The 22,527-nt window shown below is 41.4% G+C and overlaps 1 protein-coding gene across 1 annotated transcript; it reads left to right on the forward strand.

Moving 5' to 3' along the window:
* The first annotated feature begins 15,165 nt into the window (after positions 1–15,165).
* On the forward strand, positions 15,166–21,986 carry LOC107782294 (uncharacterized). Its single transcript, XM_016603162.2, has 4 exons — positions 15,166–15,400; positions 15,596–16,187; positions 16,414–16,767; positions 21,601–21,986. Exons 1-2 carry the CDS (start codon positions 15,299–15,301, stop codon positions 15,983–15,985), a joined length of 492 nt encoding a protein of 163 aa, XP_016458648.1. The 5' UTR covers positions 15,166–15,298; the 3' UTR covers positions 15,986–16,187; positions 16,414–16,767; positions 21,601–21,986.
* The last annotated feature ends 541 nt before the right edge of the window (positions 21,987–22,527 follow it).

A 22,527-nucleotide genomic window follows, 5' to 3' on the forward strand; every position in this document is an offset into this window, starting at 1 on the left:
GGACTTGGACTCAAATTTCAATTCTTCACCACACACGCTAGGTATTTGCTAAAGACATCGAGTTGAGGTCCCACAACGACCTTAGTTATGATTTAAACACACAATGGTCCAAAAAGACCACATGATGATCCTTTGGTCAACGCAAGAGTCTCAAAGCCACGACTTTCACCATCCTGAACACAACATTATGTCTTTGACCATGGGATCAAAAGCAAATGTGCTAGGCTCAAGTGAAGCTTTGCTTGAGGTGCCTTTAACTATGCTATCAAAAACAAAAGAAAAATCAAAGAAACTGACTCAATCCTATAAGAAGGTTGTCACGCCATCTATCATTGGGAAGAGCCACCCGGTTCGCACAATACTCCACCCTTGGAAAGAACCGTGACATTAAGAAGACCAAGGGCTTATTGGAAACGCCAAAATCAAAACAAGCGGCTACGAGCCTAACTACAAAGCTAAAAATGAAAATTTTGCGAAAATAGAAAATGGAATGAATATGTACAATAGGAGAGTAGAATATACCATAGGGGATGAATATATACAGAAATGTAAAGTTATATACAACCCAAAGTAAAAAAAAAACACAAAATCAATAAAAATAAACTAAGAATCTATATATATACAGTCATCCAGAAAAAAGTAGGGCGCACCCCCACGAATAAAAACTGGCACTGTCCTCAATGCCAACTATCAAATAAATATCAAAACAAAAGAAATGATATAGGATCTCCCTAGGCCTGGTCCGTTTGCATGGGATCATCAGTGGTCCTCATGTCCTCTGTATGTACGGGAACCTCAGACTGGTTCCCGATCTCCTGCTGCTCAGCTGTTGGGACTGGGGCCTGCTCCTGAACTGGCTGACTAATAGGTGCATCACTGGAGGGGGTCTCCTGTGGGTCTAGTAGCTCAATAACTGCACCAACTGAACTGGGGAGCTTCCTCTTCTTTCTTGGGGGCCTGGGTGCCTACTTCTGCTCCTGCTGTGGCTATGGCACTGGTGCTGCTGCTGGGGCTGGATCCCTGAATAACAAGTCTAAAGGCATCTGGTCTACCAATAGCGTGTCCACATCAGTCCGTAGCACTCTCACCGACTCCTTAGACGCCCTTGACTTCCTTATCTTTTTGTGCTCCTTGGCAAGCTCCCTCAAAGCCTTGCCATGTGAATCCACCGCCATAGTCAAGGCGTCCTGATTCCTCATAATCTTCTCCTAATTTTCCAGGAGCTTCTTCAGTGTGTCCTCAATGGACTGAGGAAACTGAGTAGTGGAAAGTGCTGAATGGGCCTCAACTGTAGCAGACAATGTAGACAACTTGGATGTCGTAGCTGACATCCAGTTGTTCAAACTGGCTAGTGTCCGGCTCAACTGCTGGGCCGTAAAATGATGAGTCCGGGAAGAAGGGACCCCCGTGTCAACTGAAGTACTGGGGCCAGCAGATGAGGAGGGTCGTGGAGGCATATCATCATCAGTGGTGATAGTAGGCATGGTGGAAGGCTCTGTGGGGGGGCTCAACTGAAGACACTACCGCCACTGGCTCCTCAGACTGGCCAGCTGGAGTAGAGGAAGGCGGCTTGTAACTTTTGTCTTTGGGGTTGTCTGGCCCCTTCAAACTGTACCAAGAGAATGGATCCACAAATTTTACCTTGACGTCAAACGGTCTCTTCTACACCTCCAAGTCCCGGAAATACATAGTAAGTGGTGCTGGGAAAAGGGTAGTTCCGGTCATGCTCGACCCCTACTGCAGAAATGGTGTGGGACATCACATTGCCCACATTGATAGGATAACCTGCCATAATAGAAGCAATAAGAACCACTCGGGCAAGTGGAATAGTTTGATCATGAGTAGTCGGGTCGAGCCAACTGCATACAAAGATCAACCACCCTCTAGCCTCGAAGTTGAAAGTTTTCCGAAGTATTTTGGTCCCTGCTTGTAACCATTCTGGAACCGCACCCGGGATTGCCAGGTACGAAGCTAACCATGGACGAACCTCCTCGCCCATTGCTAACTTGTCATTGTACAGAGACTCATCTTCGTCAATGAACCCCAAATACTCATTCAACGCCTTCCCGGTGAAAACCACATTTTTGTTTCTCACTGTCGTCACTTTAGTGCCTTTCAAGATATGAGCCACATTGTTGTAAAACTCCTTGACCATATGCTCATTTTCCTTCAAACAATTGTCTTTAAAGAACTCTCAACTCACTCAAGCCTGGAACTGTCTATGCACATTGGAGTTTAGGGGTAGAAGGTCTTTGTCAATAAAGCTCCGCTCAAGTATCAACTTCCATGATGACCACCATTCTCTAAATTTGTGGAACGCCACCTGGCTGACAAATCGATCTTCCCAAACTTCAGGTTTTCTAGTTCTCTCAACACCCCCAACCTAGGGCACCCCACTATCCGGTACCTCATTATCACAATTAGTCCCGCCTTCTGCACCCTCCCTAGATACTGAAGCTGTGGGGGAGATAGAGTATTCACCACTGCCTGTTGCTGAGCCATCAGACGACTCAGAAGGTATACGTTGTGGGGCTTGGGCAGTATGTGAAGCCGGGTCTGCAGTAGCTAGCCCTAAAACAGAAGAGAGGTCCTGAGAGAATACGTACTCATTCCCCGATTGGTTGTCTATAACAATTTGTTTCCTTGTTTTCAGTTTAGGTCAGGAAGTGAGTTTAACTTGTTTCCCTTTTCCTCCCCGGGAGGAGTCACCTCGGTCGGGTTATTTAGCACCTCTTCCTCGTTGTTTTAGCATTGTCTGCAAACAAACACATCTAACATTGTTAGTTGAAGCGCAGGCAGTGAAACATGTGACTGAATTAAAATTGCAGAAGCAAAATGAAAGTTGCAGACACTGCTGCAGAACCAGGCACCGCGGACCACACCATCAAGAATGCGGCCGCGTTGGAGGCACCGCTGGACACAAGTTGTTCCTCATTCATTCAAGCATCGCGGAATGCGTGGAAGCGTAACGTGGACCGCGTTAGGGCACTGCGGACCGCGCTAAGGCGACCGCGGGCCGTACTGGGTTAGGTTCAGTGAGTAAGCTAGGGATTGCATGCTTTTGTTCTATTTTTATTAAACTTTTTACCCCTACTTGTTCCTACTCATGTACCCAATCCTTAGTTATTTCAAACTAACATGGAAGCTACCCTAGACTAACAATTCAAAGACAATTGTGAAGGCAAAGAAGTTACAAACTATTGGCAAGCAATTAAAATAAAAATAAAAGAGTAATAATAAAAAATGCATGAAATGTTACCAGGATTATGAAGAATGAATGCAATCTATCCACACAAGCAAGAATCTCAGTCTTAGATGGGGATAAATAGTAGAACTAGGGTTCTGGGTTTCCAGTTTGCAAAAAGGGTAAAATGAGACCCTTGGTCTCTATTTATAGAGCCCCAGTAGGACCCGTACTTACCTACCAGCACGGCCGCACAAAAGTGACCGTGGACCGCGCGGGGTTTATTTATGTGGCCCCTAATGATGAAACCTACGCGGACTGCACAAACGTGTAACGCAGCCGTGTCGGCCCACCACGGACCGCACTAACTTGATCACGGGCGCGGTGAAGAACTTCAGAGAGTCCCCCTTTTGACTCATGCCAGCGCGGACCGCACAAAATGCACCACGCCTGCGCTGGCAATCTTCAGAGACTATGCCATTTTCAAACTTTGTTTTGCACTGCTTCAACACAATCCCTGCAACATCTCATAAACAGTTAGCTCAAAAATCCTAAGCTACACATGGGTTGCCTCCCAAGAAGCGCCTGATTTAATGTCGCGGCACGACGTATGATACCACCACATCACTTTAGATGAAGAAGCATCACTACATGTGGCTGCCATCGAACTTTCCGAGATAATGCTTGACCCTCTGACCATTGACTCTGACGACTTCAACATTTTTGTTTTTTAGATCAAGAGCACCAAACGGGGCCACGAACACAACTTCAAATGGACCACTCCACTTTGACTTGAGCTTACCTAGAAACAGACGTAATCGGGAATTAAACAAGAGAACCATATACCCAACTTTGAACTCCTTGCCCCGAGCATATTTGTCGTGAAGGTACTTCATTTTATCCTTATATAAGGACGAGTTGGAGTATGCATGGAATCTAAACTCATCGAGCTCATTAAGTTGTTCAACCCTCAAATTTGCAGCAACATCCCATTCTAAGTTCAACTACCTCAAGGCCCACATAGCCTTGTGCTCCAATTCCACCGGAAGATGGCAAGCTTTCCCAAACACCAACTGGTACAGGGACATACCAATCGGAGTTTTGCAAGCTGTCCGATAGGCCCAAAGAGCATCATCCAATTTTTTCGACCAATCGGTCCTATTTGCATTTATAGTTTTAGACAAGATACTCTTAATTTCTCAGTTGGAGACTTCTACTTGACCGCTAGCTTGAGGATGATTGGGGGTGGTTACTTTGTGCTTAACTCCATATTTGGCTAGCAATGAATCAAAAGCTTTGTTGCAAAAGTGATATCCCCCGTCACTAATGATAGCACGGGGAGTGCCAAACCTCGTGAAGATACTCTTTTTAAGAAATGCCACAATACTCCGGGCTTCATTGTTGGGAAAAGCCATGGCTTCAACCCACTTGGAGACATAATCTACCGCCACCAGAATGTAAGTGTTTCCACAAGAGCTCACGAAAGGACCCATGAAGTCGATGCCCCAAACATAAAAAATATCTACCTCGAGAATTGTATTGAGGGGCATTTCATCCCTTTTTGAAATTCCACCGGCTCGTTGGCATTCATCACATCTTTTGACCACATCACCGTCATCTTTAAACAAAGTAGGCCAATAAAATACGCAACTAAGCACTTTAGAAGTCGTTCTCGCCCTGCCATGATGGCCACCATAGGGTGAGGAATGGCAAGCTTCCAAAATACCCAATTGCTCCTCTTCCGGGACACATCGTCGAATCACACCATCAGTGCAAATCATAAACAAATAGGGCTCGTCCCAATAATAATCCAAGCTATCTCGTTTAAGCTTCTTCCTTTGGTTAGAAGGGAGCTCACACGGGATGATTCCGGTAACATGATAGTTTGCAATATTGGTGAACCACGGTATTCCACTCATTGACACCGCAAGGAGTTGCTCGTCGGGAAATGTATCATTGATCTCAAGGACGTCACAAGGCCTTCCCTCCTCCTCCAAACGGTACAAGTGGTCCACCACTTGATTCTCGCTACCCTGTCGGTCAACCATTTCTAAATTAAACTCTTAAAGGAGAAGAACCCATCTCATCAATCTTGACTTTGAATCTTTCTTGGTCATCAAATACCTAAGGGCGACATGGTTGGCGTGCACAATAACTTTAGACCCCTTAAGGTAAGGACAGAACTTTTCCATAGCAAAAACAATAGTCAACAACTCCTTTTCGGTGACTGTCTAGTTCCTTTGAGCCTCATTCATGGTCTTTCTTGAGTAGTACACCGGGTGGAACATCTTGTTGATCCTTTGGCCTAAAACCGCCCCCACCGCAACGTCACTCGCATCGCACATGAGCTCGAATGGTAAGCTCCAATTTGGTGCGGTGATGATGGGGGTAGTTGTCAACTTTTGTTTAAGGAGCTCAAAAGCCTCCATGCATTTCTCATCAAAAACAAACTTGGCATCTTTCTCTAGCAATTTGCACAACGGGTTAACTACCTTAGAAAAATCTTTGATGAACCTCCGTAGAAACTCGCGTGCCCAGGAAAACTCCTCACCCCTTTGACACAAGTAGGGGGAGGAAGCCTTGAAATAACCTCGATCATGGCCTTATCAACTTCAATTCCTCGCTTCGAGATCTTGTGAACCAACACTATACCCTCTTCTACCATAAAATGGCACTTTTCCCAGTTTAGAACAAGGTTGGTATCTTCACACCGGGCCAACACTCTATCCAAGTTTACCAATAACTCCTCAAAAGAATCCCCAACCACGCTAAAATCATCCATGAAGACCTCCACGATATCCTCCACCATGTCGGTGAAAATAGCCATCATGCAACGTTGGAAGGTCGTCGGAGCATTATATAATCCAAATGGCATTTTGGAGAAAGCGAATGTGCCATAAGGACATGTGAAAGTCATCTTCTCGTGGTCCTTTGGGGCAATGAGAATTTGATTGTACCCCGAGTAACCATCCAAAAAACAATAGAAAGCCTGGCTCGCAAGACGATCAAGCATTTGGTCAAGGAATGGCAATGGGAAATGATCTTTTCTAGTCACCTAGTTCAGCTTCCGGTAATCCATGCAAACTTTCCAACCCGTCATTGTCCTAGTCGGAATAAGCTCATTGTTGTCATTGGTCACTACAGTCATTCCACCTTTTTTCGGTACGCATTGCACGGAGAAGTCCATGAACTGTCAGAAATGGGATAAGCCACACCTGCGTCAAGCCACTTGATAACCTCTTTCTTTTCCACTTCTTACATAGCCTCATTTAGTCTTCTTTGATGCTCAAGTTAATGCCTCGCATCCTCCTCCAATATGATTTTATACATTCAAAAGGCAGGGCTTATACCCCGAATATCAGCTAGAGTCCATCCGATTGCCCTTTTTTGCTTTTGAAGAACCGCCAAGGTGGCCTTAACCTGTATGTTAGTAAGGCAAGAATAAAGAATGACATGTAAAGTAGAATTTGAACCCAAGAATTCATACCTGAGGTGTGGAGAAAGTGGCTTCAACTCCAACACCGGTGGCTCCTTAATCGATGGCTTCGTTGGTGGAGTTTTGCAGTTTTCAAGATCTAAAGATAGACTTCTAGGCTCATAAGAATATGAACCCATACCATGCAATGCATTCACGCACTCCACTCTACTAGCATCATCATTGATATCCATGTTAAGAAGCACGGCCTCAAGAGGATCTTCAACATTGATCATGGAACTTGTGTCATCCACTATCACGGCTGTGACAATGTCCATAAAAAAACACACCTCTATGCTATTTGATTGTCTCATTGATTTGCAAACATGGAATACCACTTTCTCATCTCCCACTCGGAATGTCAACTCACCCGCTTCAACATCAACTAATGCCTTCCCCGTAGCTAGGAAAGGTCTTCCAAGAATAATCGGCACTTCAAAATCCACCTCACAATCTAATATGACAAAGTCGGCCGACAATATGAATTTATCAACATGGACAAGAACATCATCGATTATGCCTAAGGGTCGCTTCATCGATCGATCCGCCATTTGAAGTCTCATTGAGGTAGGTCGAGGTTTCCCAATTCCCAAAGTATTGAAGACCGAGTATGGCATCAAATTAATACTATCCCCCAAGTCACAAAGGGCTTTAGCAAAATCCACACTTCCGATAGTACATGGGATAGTAAAAGCTTCGGGATCCTCAAGCTTGGGTGCCATTGAATGCACTATGGCACTCACTTAATGAGTCATCTTAATTGTTTCACACTCCATCGACCTCTTCTTTGTAACCAATTCTTTCATGAACTTTGCATACCCCGACATTTGCTCAAGTGCCTCAACCAAAGGGATATTGATTGTGAGGCTCTTCATCATGTCAATGAATTTTTTGAATTGATTGTCACTCTTGCTTTGCTAACCGTTGAGGATAAGGTGGAGGTGGCCTAGGCAAAGGTGTCTTGGCTTTTTGTACAACCGGCTCGGGCATGTCAATCACGTGTTCCCTAGACGGGTTCACGGCATCTTGAGTCTCTAACTCGTCCTCATCATTAATATCAATCCGCACATCATTGTTCGCATTTTGATTAACCAAATCATCACAATCAAAGGTACATCATCATCCTGCAACTCAACATCTTCATCCATAACTTGTTTTTGCATTGAGGCATTCACATCACCGCCTCTCCCACTTCTTGTTGTAACCTCCATCATATGATTATTATTCCCACCCTTAGGATTCACTACCGTATCACTTGGTAGCGCACCCTTGGGACGAGTATTCAATTCTTGAGAGATTTGGCCTAATTGCACTTCCAAGTTCCGAATAGATGTGTTATGCGAAGCTAGTTGGGCCTCGGAATTTTGGTTCTTTTTCATCATTTGCTCGAACATGCTTTCAATTCTCCCCATATCACTTCCGAATGAACTCGGACCTTGAGAAGGAAAGGGGGTGGGTTGTTCAGTTGTTGGTACATGGGGGGCCTTTGAAAGCTTTGCCCCCGATTACCTTGGTTCCCGCTATTGTTCCACCCTCCTTGGTTGTTGTTGTTGCCCCAATTATTGTTACTACCATTCCAATTTCCTTGGTTTCTTTGATTACTCCAATTGTTGTTTTGGTTGTTGTTATTCCAATTACCTCTGCCTTGTTGTTGATTGCCCCAATTTCATTTAGGACACCATTATTGATTTGAAGAGTTACCTCTATTCCCTTGGTAGTTGTTGACATATTGGACCTCTTCGCTTTGATCATCATAGCACTCATTTGAATAACCACCACCATTATTGTTGTTGTCATATTGTTCACAATTACCTTGAGGTTGTTGTCCTCTTTGCCTCCTTTTCAACATAGAAACACCTTCCATTGCATTGACTTGGCGCGGGTTTTGGACTTGTTGCAATTGCGCCTTTGCCAATTGATTCATAGTTGTTGTAAGCTCGGCGATGGCTTGGCCATGATCGTGAAATTCCTTATGCAAATGGATGACCGTGGGGTCACCTTGGGGCACATTTGCTCGGCTTTGCCATGCCGAAGAGGTGTCAGTCATTTCATCTAGTACATCACATGCCTCTTGGTAAGAAAGTTTCATAAAGTTCCCTCCGGCCAATTGGTTCACAATGCATTGATTTGTGGTGTTGATGCCCCGATAAAATGTTTGTTGAATCATAGCCTCGGTCATGTCGTTATTAGGGCATTCTTTCACCATTATTCTATATCTTTCCTATATCTTGTGCAAAGGTTCCGTTGGCTCTTGCTTGAAAGCTAGAATTTCATCCCGAAGAGCTTCCATATGACTTGGAGAGAAGAATTTGGCAATAAATGTGTCCGCCAATTCATCCCATGTTGTAATAGAATGATTGGGGAGCCTTTCTAACCAATCCAATGCTTTACCCCGAAGAGAGAACGGAAAAAGCCTCAATCTCAACGCATCCTCGGACATGTTTGTCTGCTTGCTACCCCAGCATGTATCTATGAACCCCTTCAAGTGCTTGTAGGCATTTTGATCGGAGGCACCCATGGAATACCCTCTTTGCTCGAGCAAGGTCAGCATAACATTTGTGATTTGAAAGTTCCCCGCCCGGATTCGAGGAGGAACAATAGCACTGGCATATCCTTGATTTGGTAAAACTCTAGGATCCAATCTCGGTGGTGCCAGAGGACGGTCTGGAATGTTGTTGTTCTCCTTTGCATTTACATTGACCTGTTAGCCTCTCCGTGGAACTTGATGTAAGACCTCATCTAGTTCTAGATCCTCTACCTCCTCCCCCGCTATCACATTGCCGAGAGGGTCATTTGCATTAAGAGCCATTGTACCTGATTGATCGACATAAACAAAATTAGTAAACAAGAAGGAAAGAGAAGCAAAACACAAAACTAACTAAACAGATAGTTAACACTGTAAGCTCCCCGGCAAAGTTGATCGCTGCCGACTCGACACTACACTATAGTAGGAAGAGCGGATCGCAATAGCTTTTACCCAAATAAAAGTCCAGGATCGAATTTCCGCATGGAGCTAGTAGTGGAGTTGTATTTTCAGTCTATCCTAGAGTTGCGGTTGTTCTTCTAATGTCACTTCAAGCATCTTTTGAGTTTTTGTATTTATAACTACTATTATAAAACTACGGATTAAAGCTAGATTATACTAGGAGAATATTGCTAAGTTGTAATTATTAGGAAGGAAGAGCACTAGGGTCGTGACATTACCTTGGTGGCTAATTGACGGGTAGATGTTACTTAGGTTCAATTGACTTATTTGGGGCTTATGCTATAACCGTTGCACAATTTTACCCACTCTCACACCTCTCGGTAGAGAGAGTGATTTTGCCCAGTTGACTCTCTCGAGACCAATTGGGTTGGTAAATTAGACCAAGCAACTAGGGTTCAAGTAGGGTGATTACTCTCTCGAGATTTAACCCATTAATTGGGACTATCATTTCTTATGAATCCATCCCAATTTCTTGTTAGGTCAATTCTGAGGTCATAGACTCTCTTTCTCAAGAAGATTTAAACCCACAAAGCTTAAATCAGTGTTTGCAACTACCAATTCTAAATTAAATCATAAAATCAACCCAAATAAAAAATACCCATAGTCAATCTAACCCTAGATGGCAACACCCATCAATTACCCACACTAGGGTTGAGCCACAACCCTAGCTAATGGGTTTAACTACACATAATTAAAGAAGAAACTGAAGAAATAGATGAAGAACTACACATATTAATTAATTACTAAGAAAAACTACAATAATATATTGTTAATGGGAAGCAAATATGCCAAAAATGGCTACAACACCAAGCGCAGTTGTTCTTCCGTTCTCAGATCTGACCGCCCCCTTAAAAATAGTAAAATGTTCTATTTATACTAGGCTGGAAAAACTAGACAAAAATACCCATGTGGGGTCAGTGCGGGTTGCACAAAATGGACCCCGGCTGCGCTAGCTCTTGGGCTTCAGTTGTTTGATGACTTGAACTGGGAGATGCGGACCGCGTGGGAGTGTACCGCGGCCGCAAAGGAAATTGGCGCGGTCCGCACAAATGTGACCGCGGACCGCGTGAGGACAAATGCCCTTTGTTGAACCCTATGAACGTGGACCGCACAAAGCAGGAGTGTGGCTGCTAAGCTTCTCCGTAGGCTGCGTGAATCCTACCACGGCCGCGTGACCTTAAGATTGAAAATGTCCAGTCTCTGAACCTCCTAGTGCGGCCGCGGTCATTGTTGCGCGGTCTGCACTAGGCCCATTTTTCTTCACTTATCTTGGTCTTTGATACTTGAGCATGTTTCACATCCTTTTAAGCGGATCTTTGACAATTTATCACTTTGTCAATCAACCCTACAATCAAGCACAACTTGTGAGCATTTTGGGACTGTTTTTGTATCAATTTATACTCAAAGCATAGGCAAGTAGGGACATAAACACTTTAAAATCCTAACTTATTAATAGTTGAGGAGGATGATGAAGTTGATGAGGATGCTGAGGATGCTGCTGTCCTACCACCACCGAGAGCTGATGAGGCGGGCCCATTACAGGCCCGCCGAAGTACCCACATGATAGCCTTGGAACAAGAAATGGATGGTCTCCACACTTCTGTCGATGACCTGGGCACTAGAGACACTCTAACCACTCAACAGGCCAAGTCAGAGAAGAAGATTATGGGATGGCTTCGAGCATTAGGAAGAGCATTTCACCTCGATCCTGGCACCGTCTCTGATCAGGATTGAGCTTCAGGGAAGTCCCCTTACCTTACTATGCTTTATATTTGTTGACATGGGGACATGCCAAAATTTTAAGTGTGGGGTGGGGGTGGCTGTGGTTGTAAAAATATTGTATAACTTTGTATTGTTGTTTTCTTTTTCATTGTTTGGTATTGTAGGGTCATGTTAGTTAACTTCGACTTGGCCCAAAGACGGACACCTTTCGACAGGTCTCTTGAGGGACATTAGTCGAACAAAAAAAGGGGAATATAAGGACTCTTCCTGATGACAGATCATTTAGACAATTTCTTGAGGGAAGTAAGTCTAGAGAAAATACCAAAGAGATTTTTTTATTTTATTTTAGGTAGTTTTTGTTTATTTTGTTTTTAGTTTTTAGTTAGTATTGATGGGATACAAGCTGAAATAGAAAGAGAAACCTTAGGTCTTAAGATACCTGAACACAGTCGACACTAGAGTGTAACGCTTAGTCTCAGGGGTTGACTCTTGCTAAAGTGCCTTAAATTTGTATGGGTCTAACTGACTTGAATACTCAAACGAGAGTGTCTTGATAAGCCAATCTGGAGTGAGTCATGTGCCATGTGTGTGTGAGTTGTACTGTATTCTATGCTTTACATTTGATGCCTAGAACTTGCCTCGTGTGTTTGCAAAGCAAAATAGTAGCTTCATTCAGTCTTACAAGTGATATAGGCATTTCTTTGTTAAGCCAGATATATAAAGTAAACCCACCTAAATGTAATACATCGTAGTTAACCCCGTTGAGCCTATAAGCCTATTTCTTTGGCAACCACATTGCGAACCTTACCCAATTGTTTGAATGGACTATATGTTTGAACCCATGTATCTCCCATGAGCACTTGAACGATATTGAATTATGCAAAAGTTAAAGTGTGGGGTGGTGGTTTGGTTTTTCAGTGGAACCAATGAAATAGAGGAAATGTGTAGTTTTTTCTGGAAAAGTAAAAGAAGAAGCACCACTTAAAAGAAAAAAAAAAGAGAATGAATAAATGTAGTAGTTGATAAAGTGATGGCTTGATGCAAATGCACCTAAAGGAAAGGGATGTTATAAATAAAAATGTGGTGGAACTTCTGGTTGACATAAGTGTGATCTTGAAAGTTAATGTGATTGTATTAAAAGTGCTTAGGGAGGTTAGTCACTATACCCAAATATATCCTACCCATACCTTAGCCTACATTACAACCAAGTAAAGTCCTAATTGATCTTAGACTGAATAGGATCGATTATTCGAGTAGTACACTACGGGCAAGCCTATGGTGCATCTCTGTGGCATGTGAATGTTCTTTTCGAGAGTGAGTGAATTTTGTCTATCTGAGTTCCTAATTGGTCTTAATATTACTATTTGTGGAACTACTCTCTTGAGTGATGTGAGGGAATATGATTCACGAAGGAAAGGTAAGTCTTGACCTCTGCATAGAGTAGTTTGAGTAAGTACGTATATTGCACGGCACGTGAGATTCGACTTTTGAGGCAAAGGTTGTTCACTACTAGGTGCAACTTTGGTGAATTGTTCTTGGTGTGATTCGTTAAGGGAAAAGCTTAGGGAAGTAACTTTGATAGAGTGTGGTGGATTGCTCGAGGACTAGCAATGATTTAAGTGTGGGGTGTTGATATTAGGCTATATAGACGATATTTACATCCTAAATGTACCATGCTTTATTGTTGTTTTGAATGATAAATGATAACAAAATGCTTTAATTGGTGTTCTTTTGCTTCGCAGGAACTAATCCGAGTTAGGAAGAGATAATGGAGTGTTTTGAAGTCAAGAAGGTGGATAAAAGGCCAATCGTGAAGAACCTGAGCAAAAATAAGCAAGAAAGAGGCAAAGAGGACTGAGCTGGAAGCCACCGCGACCGCGGTCGACCGCGGCTGGACCGTGGTGGCTAAGGGAGCGAGGCAGAATGTTTGTCTTCCACAGCAGTCGCGCCGCGTTCAGCCGCGGTTGCGGTGAACTGTATAGCTGCCAGAACTTTTGGGACCAAAGAGTAAATAGGGGAAAACTTATTCCAAACCCTTATAAACTCAAGAAGTTCGCCCAAGAAAGTTTTAAGCTTGTTTTTAGACTACTTGGGAGGCAAGAACAGGTGTGAGAAGAGCAACCAAACATTAGAGTTTTTCTATCTTCTCTTTATTATTGCAATTACACATTATGAACAATTTAGTAGTTTTATCTTGTTTTGTTATAAGTAGCTAATTCCTTAGTCTAGGATTTTGATGGAACCTATTGAAGGATGAACTTCTTGTTATGTTAATATAGGTTGTCCAGTTTACTCTCTATTTGTTCAACTACGTTCTTGTTGTAGTTAATTGATAGGATCCTCAATTAGTTGTGCATATTTAGTGTGCATAACTCGGGAGAGAGTCATTATTAGGTAATTGTTGAACAACACCACTCCCAAAGTATATGAGGGATCAATAACCGAGGGTTTAAAGGCGGGATTAAGGATAACGAAGTTTTGGGTGCAATCTAAGTGAGTTGTAATAAACAAAGCCAACTAGCGTAACTCGGAAGAGTGCATCTAGTAAATTGTCGTGATTACTCAGGAGAGATTTACGGTAATAAGAGTGCATCATGATTGATAGAGACGAATAGGCGAATTTATGTGAAACATAACCGGAAGAGATTTCATCAATAGGGGAAATCATAACCTTAGATCTTTCTCTTAATTGTTTACAACTTAATCATAGTTAGTCTTTATTTGCTTAATCACAGTCAGCCTTAGTTAGTAGAAACACACTCAATTGTTATTCAAAGCGTTTGGGAAGTTGATTACGTAGAATTTCGTAAGTCTAACGATAGTAATTGATAGGTTAATTCCTTGTGGGTTCGACTCTAGGCGAAATACTCAGATTATATTTGCAACGTCCGCGTGTCCTTTTTATAAGGCATAGTTGGGCGTGATCAATGTTGCATTTATTTTCGTTTTCCTTTTAAATTTATCAGGTGGTATGTTATTGTGGTTAATTTGTTGATGTTATATAGAATATAAAATTAGTTGGTGTTCGCTTGAATTTTAGAGTTTTCACTTGAAATCATGGTAAACCGTTTCTAATAATGGAGCTGGTGGTGGCAAAATGGTTAAAATAAAATAGTTAACCACCCATATTATCTACTAAAAAATGGGTTGGATAATGAACTTTTTAAAAATTGGTCAACTGTGGATAAGAACCATATTATCCATTTTGGGAGACTAGGAATTCTCCCAAAAATGATTATATGCAAGAAGTCATGAATAATATGGTTATCCATATTATCTGTCGGTTAATCCGTTTTTTATACGTATTAAATATAGGTCGGGTAGGATAATTTATCCATTTTTTTATTATCGGGTTTCGACCCGAACCATATCAGATCCGACCCGCTCGTTTGCCACTCCTAAATGGAGCCAAGATTGAACCAAGAGTTGGGTCGTTTCATATAAAGATAGCCTTGAATTCAACTCTTAGGAAAATATAATAGATTCTAGCTGATTCGATCTTGTAACGAACCCAAAATGAACTCAATATGGAGGAGAAATGAATTTTGCTGTTACTCTAATTGAATAAAATGTAAGGCATTCTCAAGAAGATCTGCGTAGCATACTTTCAGCAGTACTAATGAGTGGGAAAAATCATATATATGCCTTTATCCTGCTACAATGGATTTTTTGAGTTGCATCTCATAAGCATCAATCTATGTTAGTAACAGGGAAGTTATGCACAAATGTAATGTGAAGGAGGTCATCTGACTTTCTGATTAGTTATGCAGGAATGTAGGATGCCCGTCTTTCAATAGTAAATCCTCTAATGTGGTTTAACATTCCACCGCCTATATATGTTTGTCAGCAGTGTAAATGCATTACACATATTATGTGTCTACGCGTCTAATGAGTCAATGCCTAATTGCCACTCAACCTGTTCAGATCTGCGATGGAACTTCATGATCTTCTGGCACGATGTTTGGTGATGATCATTGCAGTGGTACAGATTGCTAGGATCAGCTCATGTCTCGGTACTGAAGTATTAAATGAAGTAAGTGACCTAGCTGTTGAACAAGCTCAAGATGTGCAGTTATTTCTCAATGCATGTAATTTGGGTGATAGTAATATACTAATATACAGAAAACTGTAAATGGTGTTGCCAACAAAACTTTTAGACTCAATTGAATCTTGCAACCATTAATTCTTAGAATTTGGGTGATAGTAACTTTTCCCCGATCTTCTTCAGGTCCATGCACCTTATCTTGATAAATATGTTGCAAAATCCTACTTTAGCAAACATGACAATTTGGTTGACTCAAAGTTTGAAGATTTCATTGCACATGACATTCTGTCCAGCGAATGTGTATCGCTGCAAGACAATGTCAAATTTGCACCAAAGCTGTCTGCTTTACGTCGAAAGCTGATTGGTGAAGGTTCCCACCGGCGTCTGTCATCATCTCTCAGATTGAAGATGTCAGCGGAGTACCTTTCTAGCCCTCCAAAATCTTGTGAAGTGATAATTGTTGAAAGACTGCCCTCTGGAGTCTTTGCAGATCCTTTTGAGCTACAACACATTGTGCAGCCTGGTGGTAAATCACTATCAGATTATGTAGGTTTCTACCTCTGCAATTATTGATTTTGAGGCTTGTCCGTGTCCATATTTTGTTGCAGTTCTTAGGGAAGCTGCTGTATTTGGAGATACAAATTTAGAGTTACCCTCATTTCGGTCAAACAGGTCACTTGTTGAGGTTCATCTGAAAATGGGTTCCAATTTGATATCAGAACAAAAGGATGAACAGGAAATACACATGGAACTCCCTCTACATGCACGTTATCAGGTACATCACATAAAAGATTCTCAAAATTATGTAGGAATCTCCAAAGTACGTCTCAGGCATCAAAGCTAGTCATTTCACTCCCCTGAAGTTATTTGATACTTTTACAATAAAAGGAGTAACTTACCATAATTTTGGCCACTTTTTGTTTGGAGAGGTACATGTACATGTACATTTATTTAGAACCTTCTCAACTATTAACTGTAACATCCCAGCCTTTTCTTGGCAGCCACTAGGACGCGGTTTCTCAAAAGTCGAATTTGCTTCACCTGGCTTGTTTCTACGCTGCAACGCTAAAGGAAATCAACATGCCACAAGCTGTTTGTTTTCGCTAGACAAACAGAGTGCTGAATCAAATGATAGTCATCCTGTGTGGGAAGTACCATGTGGAAGTAGAGAACATATGGAAGTTGTATCTGCTTTTACTTTCATCTCAGCTGTTGTATCATTTCTTCTCATCATTGTTGCCTCAATTTGTATTCTGGCGACACAGTGTGTAATGCCGTGAATAATTAATAAATTTGGCAAGCAATTCTCCCCTTTCTGGACTAATCATTTGCAAGAGAAATTCACTTGATGTTAGGTAAACTTATAACTCTTCCTCAGTTATAGCTGGCTTACCTGTGTTTTAAAATGTTTTGTTGCTTTTGTCATTACTAATTTCTTTGATGAACTCCTTGCAAGGATTAGTGCATAGTTATTTCTCAGGCGGTTTCTTTTTTCCCTCTTTAATTTCTCGCTGTATAAGCTCTCTGGTTATAGAAGTATGTAGAAATTATAGCCTTGAATGCTGCTAACCGGCAGATCCTTTTAACCCTTGTATACTAGTCTGTTAGCATCATCCTTGCAAGGAGTTGACGTAAAAGGAATATTTTCACGTTCATTTATCTTTATGTGATTATATTTCATTCATCTTTTCTTTGCAAGATTGTTGGCTTTGAAGAGATAACTTAATTTATTGGTTGCGACTTGGTGGCAAATTATGTGTTTTCAAGTAGTAATTTGCTTGCGCGAGTTTATTAGATGAGAAGTAAGATTCTCAGTCTTCACACAAGACTATTTCAACTCCTCATCCTGTACAGTTACTTGGGATCACATGAGTTTAATTTGTAGATTATTTCTCCAGAGAAATAGAAAGGAGAGTGTTCTCTTGATCAGAGTAGGTGGTCCATTTATCTGTTCCGTCATCTCACAGAAAAAATATGATCTTAACTTTTTCTTAGAGTTGGAACATTTGAATCATCATACAAGTATGAGCATTGTAATCAGTGCAGTTATGACTAATGTCATTCTCTGTCTTTAGTATCTACCAGAAGTCGTACCCCGTGATGACCCAAAAGGTCATAACTTGTTTTACAAGTCGATTATGTATTTTGAGGCCTTAAAAATCTCTTTTTGTCTCACCTCGATTTGTGTGCGCAGTCCGGACATGTATCCGGAAAGACATTATGTGAAAATCTGTGAAAAATGATAAATTTTGCTTTTAAAATGAATTTAAGTTGACTCCAATCAATATTTTGGGTAAACGGACCTGGACGCGTGATTTGACGGTCTTGGAGGGTTCGTAGGAAAATATGGGACTTGGGCGTATGTCTGGATTTGAATTCTGAGGTCCCAAGCCCGAGAAATGAATTTTTGAAGAACATGTTTAACTGAGATTATAGAGTTTTCAGAAATTTAAATATGATTGAATATGATGGTAGCGGGCCTGTATTTTGGTTCCGGAGCCCGGTACAGGTCTTATATGGGAATTAAGTTGAGTCTGTAAAATTTGGTAAGAAACGGACTTAAAATGATGTGAATCAGACCATCGGTTGTTAAAAATGGAACTTAAGAGTTCATGAGATTTTTCTTTGATTTTGATGCTAAATCCATAGTTGTTGATGTTATTTTAATGATTTGATCGAACGAGCAAGTCCGTATGATATTTTTGGACTTGTGTGCATGTTTGGTTTGGAGCCCCGAGGGCCCGGGTGAGTTTTGGATAGGCCACGAAGTGGAATTTGACTTAGGAAATTGCTGGTGTGTTGCAGGTCTGCAGGCTTCGCAATTGCGAGCTCGCAAATGCGAGGTTGTATCGCAAATGCGAAGATGGCCTGGGCAGGCCTTGATCGCAAATGCGACCATTTCATCGCAAATGCGAAAGGGGCCAGAGTCGCAAATGCGACTTATTCTTCACAAATGCAAAGATAGGAGGTTTCTTAAGAGTTCGCAATTGCGAACCTGGTCGCAAATGTGACATCAGAGACCAGTTAATTGGGATTTAGATGCATTTTTCTGCATTTTTCAAACCTTTTCAAGACCTAAACACCTTTGGGCAATTTTTCACAGACAACTACTTTTCCAAATCGATTGTAAGTCATTTCTAACTCGTTTTCTTTAATCTTTAATATTTTTTCACATGATTTCAACTCAAAATCAAGGGTTTTCATGAGAGAAATTGGGTGTTTTGGGTAGAACATAAGTTTTTTCAATTTTGAGGATTTGGACCTCGATTTGAGGTCCGATTTCAAAATAAATTATATATTTGGGTTCGTGGGTGAATGGGTAATCGGGTTTTGGTTCGAACCTCGGGTTTTGACCATGTGGGCCCGGGGTCGATTTTTGACGTTATGGGGAAATCATTGGAAAACTTATTTTCATGCATTAGAATTGATTCATTTAGCATTTATTGATATAGTTAAGTAACTTGTGGCTAGATACAAGCGAATTGGTGGTGAAAACAAGAGGTAAAGCGGTAGTTGAGGCTTGAATTGTGTTCGTGGCATCGAGGTAAGTATTTGGTCTAACCTAAGCTTGAGGGATTAGGAGTTGTGTCTTATTTGCTATGTGTTAGTTGTTGAGTACAACGTATAGGCATGGTGACGAGTATATATACGTTGGTGTCAAGCATGCCCGTGAGTCTTATACTATGACTAATGTGACACTGTTTCATATTGTTCATGCTTTATATGATGATTTCTATTGTTGAACAAGGCTTACGAAAGTATTATTGGTAATTGATCATTGTAGAGCATTGGCTCAAGTTGAGAAATGAGTTGTGAAGAAATTGTGGTAAAGAGAAAAGGTTTATATTATTGTCTCCCTTGCCGGGATGTTATTGCTTTTGATATTATCTCCATTGCCGGGATGTTACTTTTTAATGATATTGTTTCCTTTGCCGGGATATTGTTGTTGTAATGACCCGGCCGGTCGTTTTAAGAATCTAACGCCCCGATCCCCTATTAACTGCATTCCTCGTATTTGTTTCTGCTATTGTGAGTTGTCGGGAGGATTTATTTGAAGTTTCGGAGAGTTTTGGGACACTTAGCCCCTAAATGAGAGTTTAAGTTGTAGAATTTGAGCAGTAGTTGGAGCAGTGTGAAGACTACCTCAGAGTGGAATTCCAACGGTTCCGTTAACTCTATTGGGTGATTTCGGGCTTAGGGGCGTGTTCAGATTGTGTTTTGGAGGTCCGTAGCTAATTTAGGCTTGAAATGCCGAAAGTTAAATTTTTGATGTTTCCGGTTCGATAGTGAGATTTTGATATCGGGGTTGGAATGAAATTCCGGAAGTTGGAGTAGCTCCGTAGTGTTGAATGTGGCGTGCTTGCAAAATTTTAGGTCATTCGGACGAGGTTTGATAGACTTTTTGATTGAAAGCGTAAATTGAGATTTTTTGGAGTTCTTAGGAATGAATCCATGGTTAATTCGATGTTGTTTTAGGTGTTTTAAGAATTAGTATAAGTTTGGATAGTGGTATATGACTTGTTCGTACTTTTGGTTGAGGTCCTGGGGGCCTCGGAATGATTTCGGATGATTGTCGGAAAGTTAGGAATTTGGAGTTGCAGTTGAAGTTTATGGCTGCTGTCATAACCGCATATGCGGTTGAGAGGCCGCAGGTGCGACTCCCGCAGATGCGGAATCAAGCCACAGAAGCGGCCAAGAGGAAGAGGAGCTGAAACCGCAGAAGCGGAAGGTGTACCGCACCTGCGGACCGCAGATACGGATTTTGGGTCGCAGGTGCGGCGAAGGGGATTTAAGTAGAAACCGCAAAAGTGGTTCCCTTGACCGCAGAAGCGGATTTGCTGGGAAGAAAATAAGAATTTCGAGGGTTTAGTTTCAAAAGTTAGAAAATTGATTTGGAGCTCGTAAGAGGACTATTTTGGGAGGATTTTGAAGAGAAAGTCAGTGGGTAACAATTCCTAATTCCTTTCTAGTTGTATTCCTATAATCTAATCTTAGTTTTGTCATTCAATTTTGGATTTGGGATGAAAATTGGGGGGAAATTTGGAGAAAGTTCTTAGACCTAAATTTCGAGTTTCGATTGGGCATTTGACATTAGATTTGGATAATTTTGGTATGGTTAAACTCGTGAGAGTATAAGGATTCTGAAAATATAAATTTTACCTGATTCTGAGATGTGGGTCCGAGGGGCATTTTGGTCATTTTATCTAATTTTGCGTATTAGCTTGGAATATATTTGTAGAATCCGTTACTTGAAGTGTTATTTACATTATGCAATTGAATTAAATAGATTTGGGCCATTTGGAGTCGAGTACTCGTGGCAAGAACGTGGTTTCGGGTTGATTTTGAGTTGGTTCGAGGTAAATGGCTTGCCTAACCTTGTGTGGGGGAACTCCCCTTATGATTTGGTATTATTGATATTTGAAATGACTTGTATGTGAGGTGACGAGTACGTACTTGTGCTAATTGTTGAAAATCCGATTTTCATTAAGTAATTATAATTGTATTTCTTTTCCTGTTTATACTACTTGCAATTTAAGCCTGTTGTTAGCTTAGGGAAGCATGTCTAATTGACTTAATTGTTTTACTTGCTCAGACTGCCTTATTTGGATTATATGCAACATGTTAGGCTAGAAATACCTATTTTACCTTGGCATGGAATTTGAATTGAATTGTCTACTCTTCGTGTATGTTTAATTTGGGACTACGGTTTGGTATTCCGGTAGATCCCCCTGCACATTTACATTGGAACTACGGGACTGCACCTGGTAGATTCCCCCTGTACTGGATATTTACATTTGGGACTACGGATCGGATTTTCGGTAGATCTTCGCGCATTATGAGTTGGACTATGGGACTGCACCCGGGAGATCCACTGGATATTTATATTTGGGGACTACAGGACGGTATCCTGGGAGATCCCCGGTTGTTATCTCGGTGTTGAGCTGTACTCCTTTCCGTGATTATTTTGTCTCTGTTATAGTTGTTGTTGTTCTTTCTCTTCTGTGTTATTTCTTACTGTTGCACTTCATTGTACTGTCTCATTCTATACTGTTATACCTTATATTTCATTTAATCTCAGTAAGGCCCTGACCTTCCTCGTCACTACCCGACCGAGGTTAGGCTTGGCACTTACTGAGTACCGTTGTGGTGTACTCATGCCCTTTTTGTGCATGTGTTTTCATGTGCAGATCCAGGTACTTCCACTCAGTCTTATCACACTTGAGGCGAGGTGCTTTCGTAGAGACTTCGAGGTATATTTGCTGTGTTCTCAAACCGAAGAGTCCCTTTCTATTCTCAGTACTAGTATAGCCCTTCTGTATTTTCCTTGTTGATAGATACTTCCGGAGTTAGAGCTTTTTATGTAAACTCTTAGCTTGTGATTCATGGGGTTCCAGATTTTAGGAGTGTTAGGTTGAGATTCTTGTACTGTTATATGCCAGGCAGCAACTTAAACACTGTTTCATTTTGTTATATCGGTTTTTAATTATTTTCTTTCTGCAATTGTTTCTTTTCCGCATTTGTTAGGCTTACCTAATCGTAGAGACTAAGTGCCATCACGATAGTACACGGAGGGCGAACTGGGGTCGTGACAGTTGTTATGCTATTGTTCTTTTGCCGGAATTATATTGAAATATTAATGATTTCCCTTGCCCAAATTTCTTTGTAATTGTTGCTTGGGTGAGGAAGAGTGTAAAGCACGAAGGGTGATGTCGTGCTGATATTGTGAGGTAAAAGCACGAAGGGTGATGCCGTACCGCACGATGTACAATTCCGTGCCATGATATGAGAGATAATGCACGAAGGATCATTTCGTGCCATAATTATGTGAGGTAAAAGCACAAATGGTGATGCCGTGTCGATTTTATTGATTTTATGGTAAGTACGAGAGTAAAAGCTCGAAGGGTGATGCCGTACACTTGTCTTTTATTTCTAATTCTTGTTGATAATTGAACTTTGGTGTTCCTTATATTTATCTGTTGTACTTCTGTTTTTACTTGATGATCCCCAAAGCATGCTTCCCCCTCCTATTCTTAACTGTACATTTCTGCCTTTATTTTTCGCTGTATATGATTTTACTGCATAGGTTTATTTGGTAGTTTGGTCCTAGCCTCATC

The sequence above is a fragment of the Nicotiana tabacum genome, chromosome 18, assembly GCF_000715075.1.
Source record: "Nicotiana tabacum cultivar K326 chromosome 18, ASM71507v2, whole genome shotgun sequence".
Classification (NCBI taxonomy): Eukaryota; Viridiplantae; Streptophyta; class Magnoliopsida; order Solanales; family Solanaceae; genus Nicotiana; species Nicotiana tabacum.

Coding starts and splice junctions, on each gene's coding strand:
- LOC107782294 (XM_016603162.2), top strand. CDS start 15,299: ATGGAACTTCATGATCTTCTGGCACGATGTTTGGTGATGATCATTGCA. Junction 15,401..15,595: donor GTACTGAAGTATTAAATGAA/GTAAGTGACCTA, acceptor GATCTTCTTCAG/GTCCATGCACCTTATCTTGA.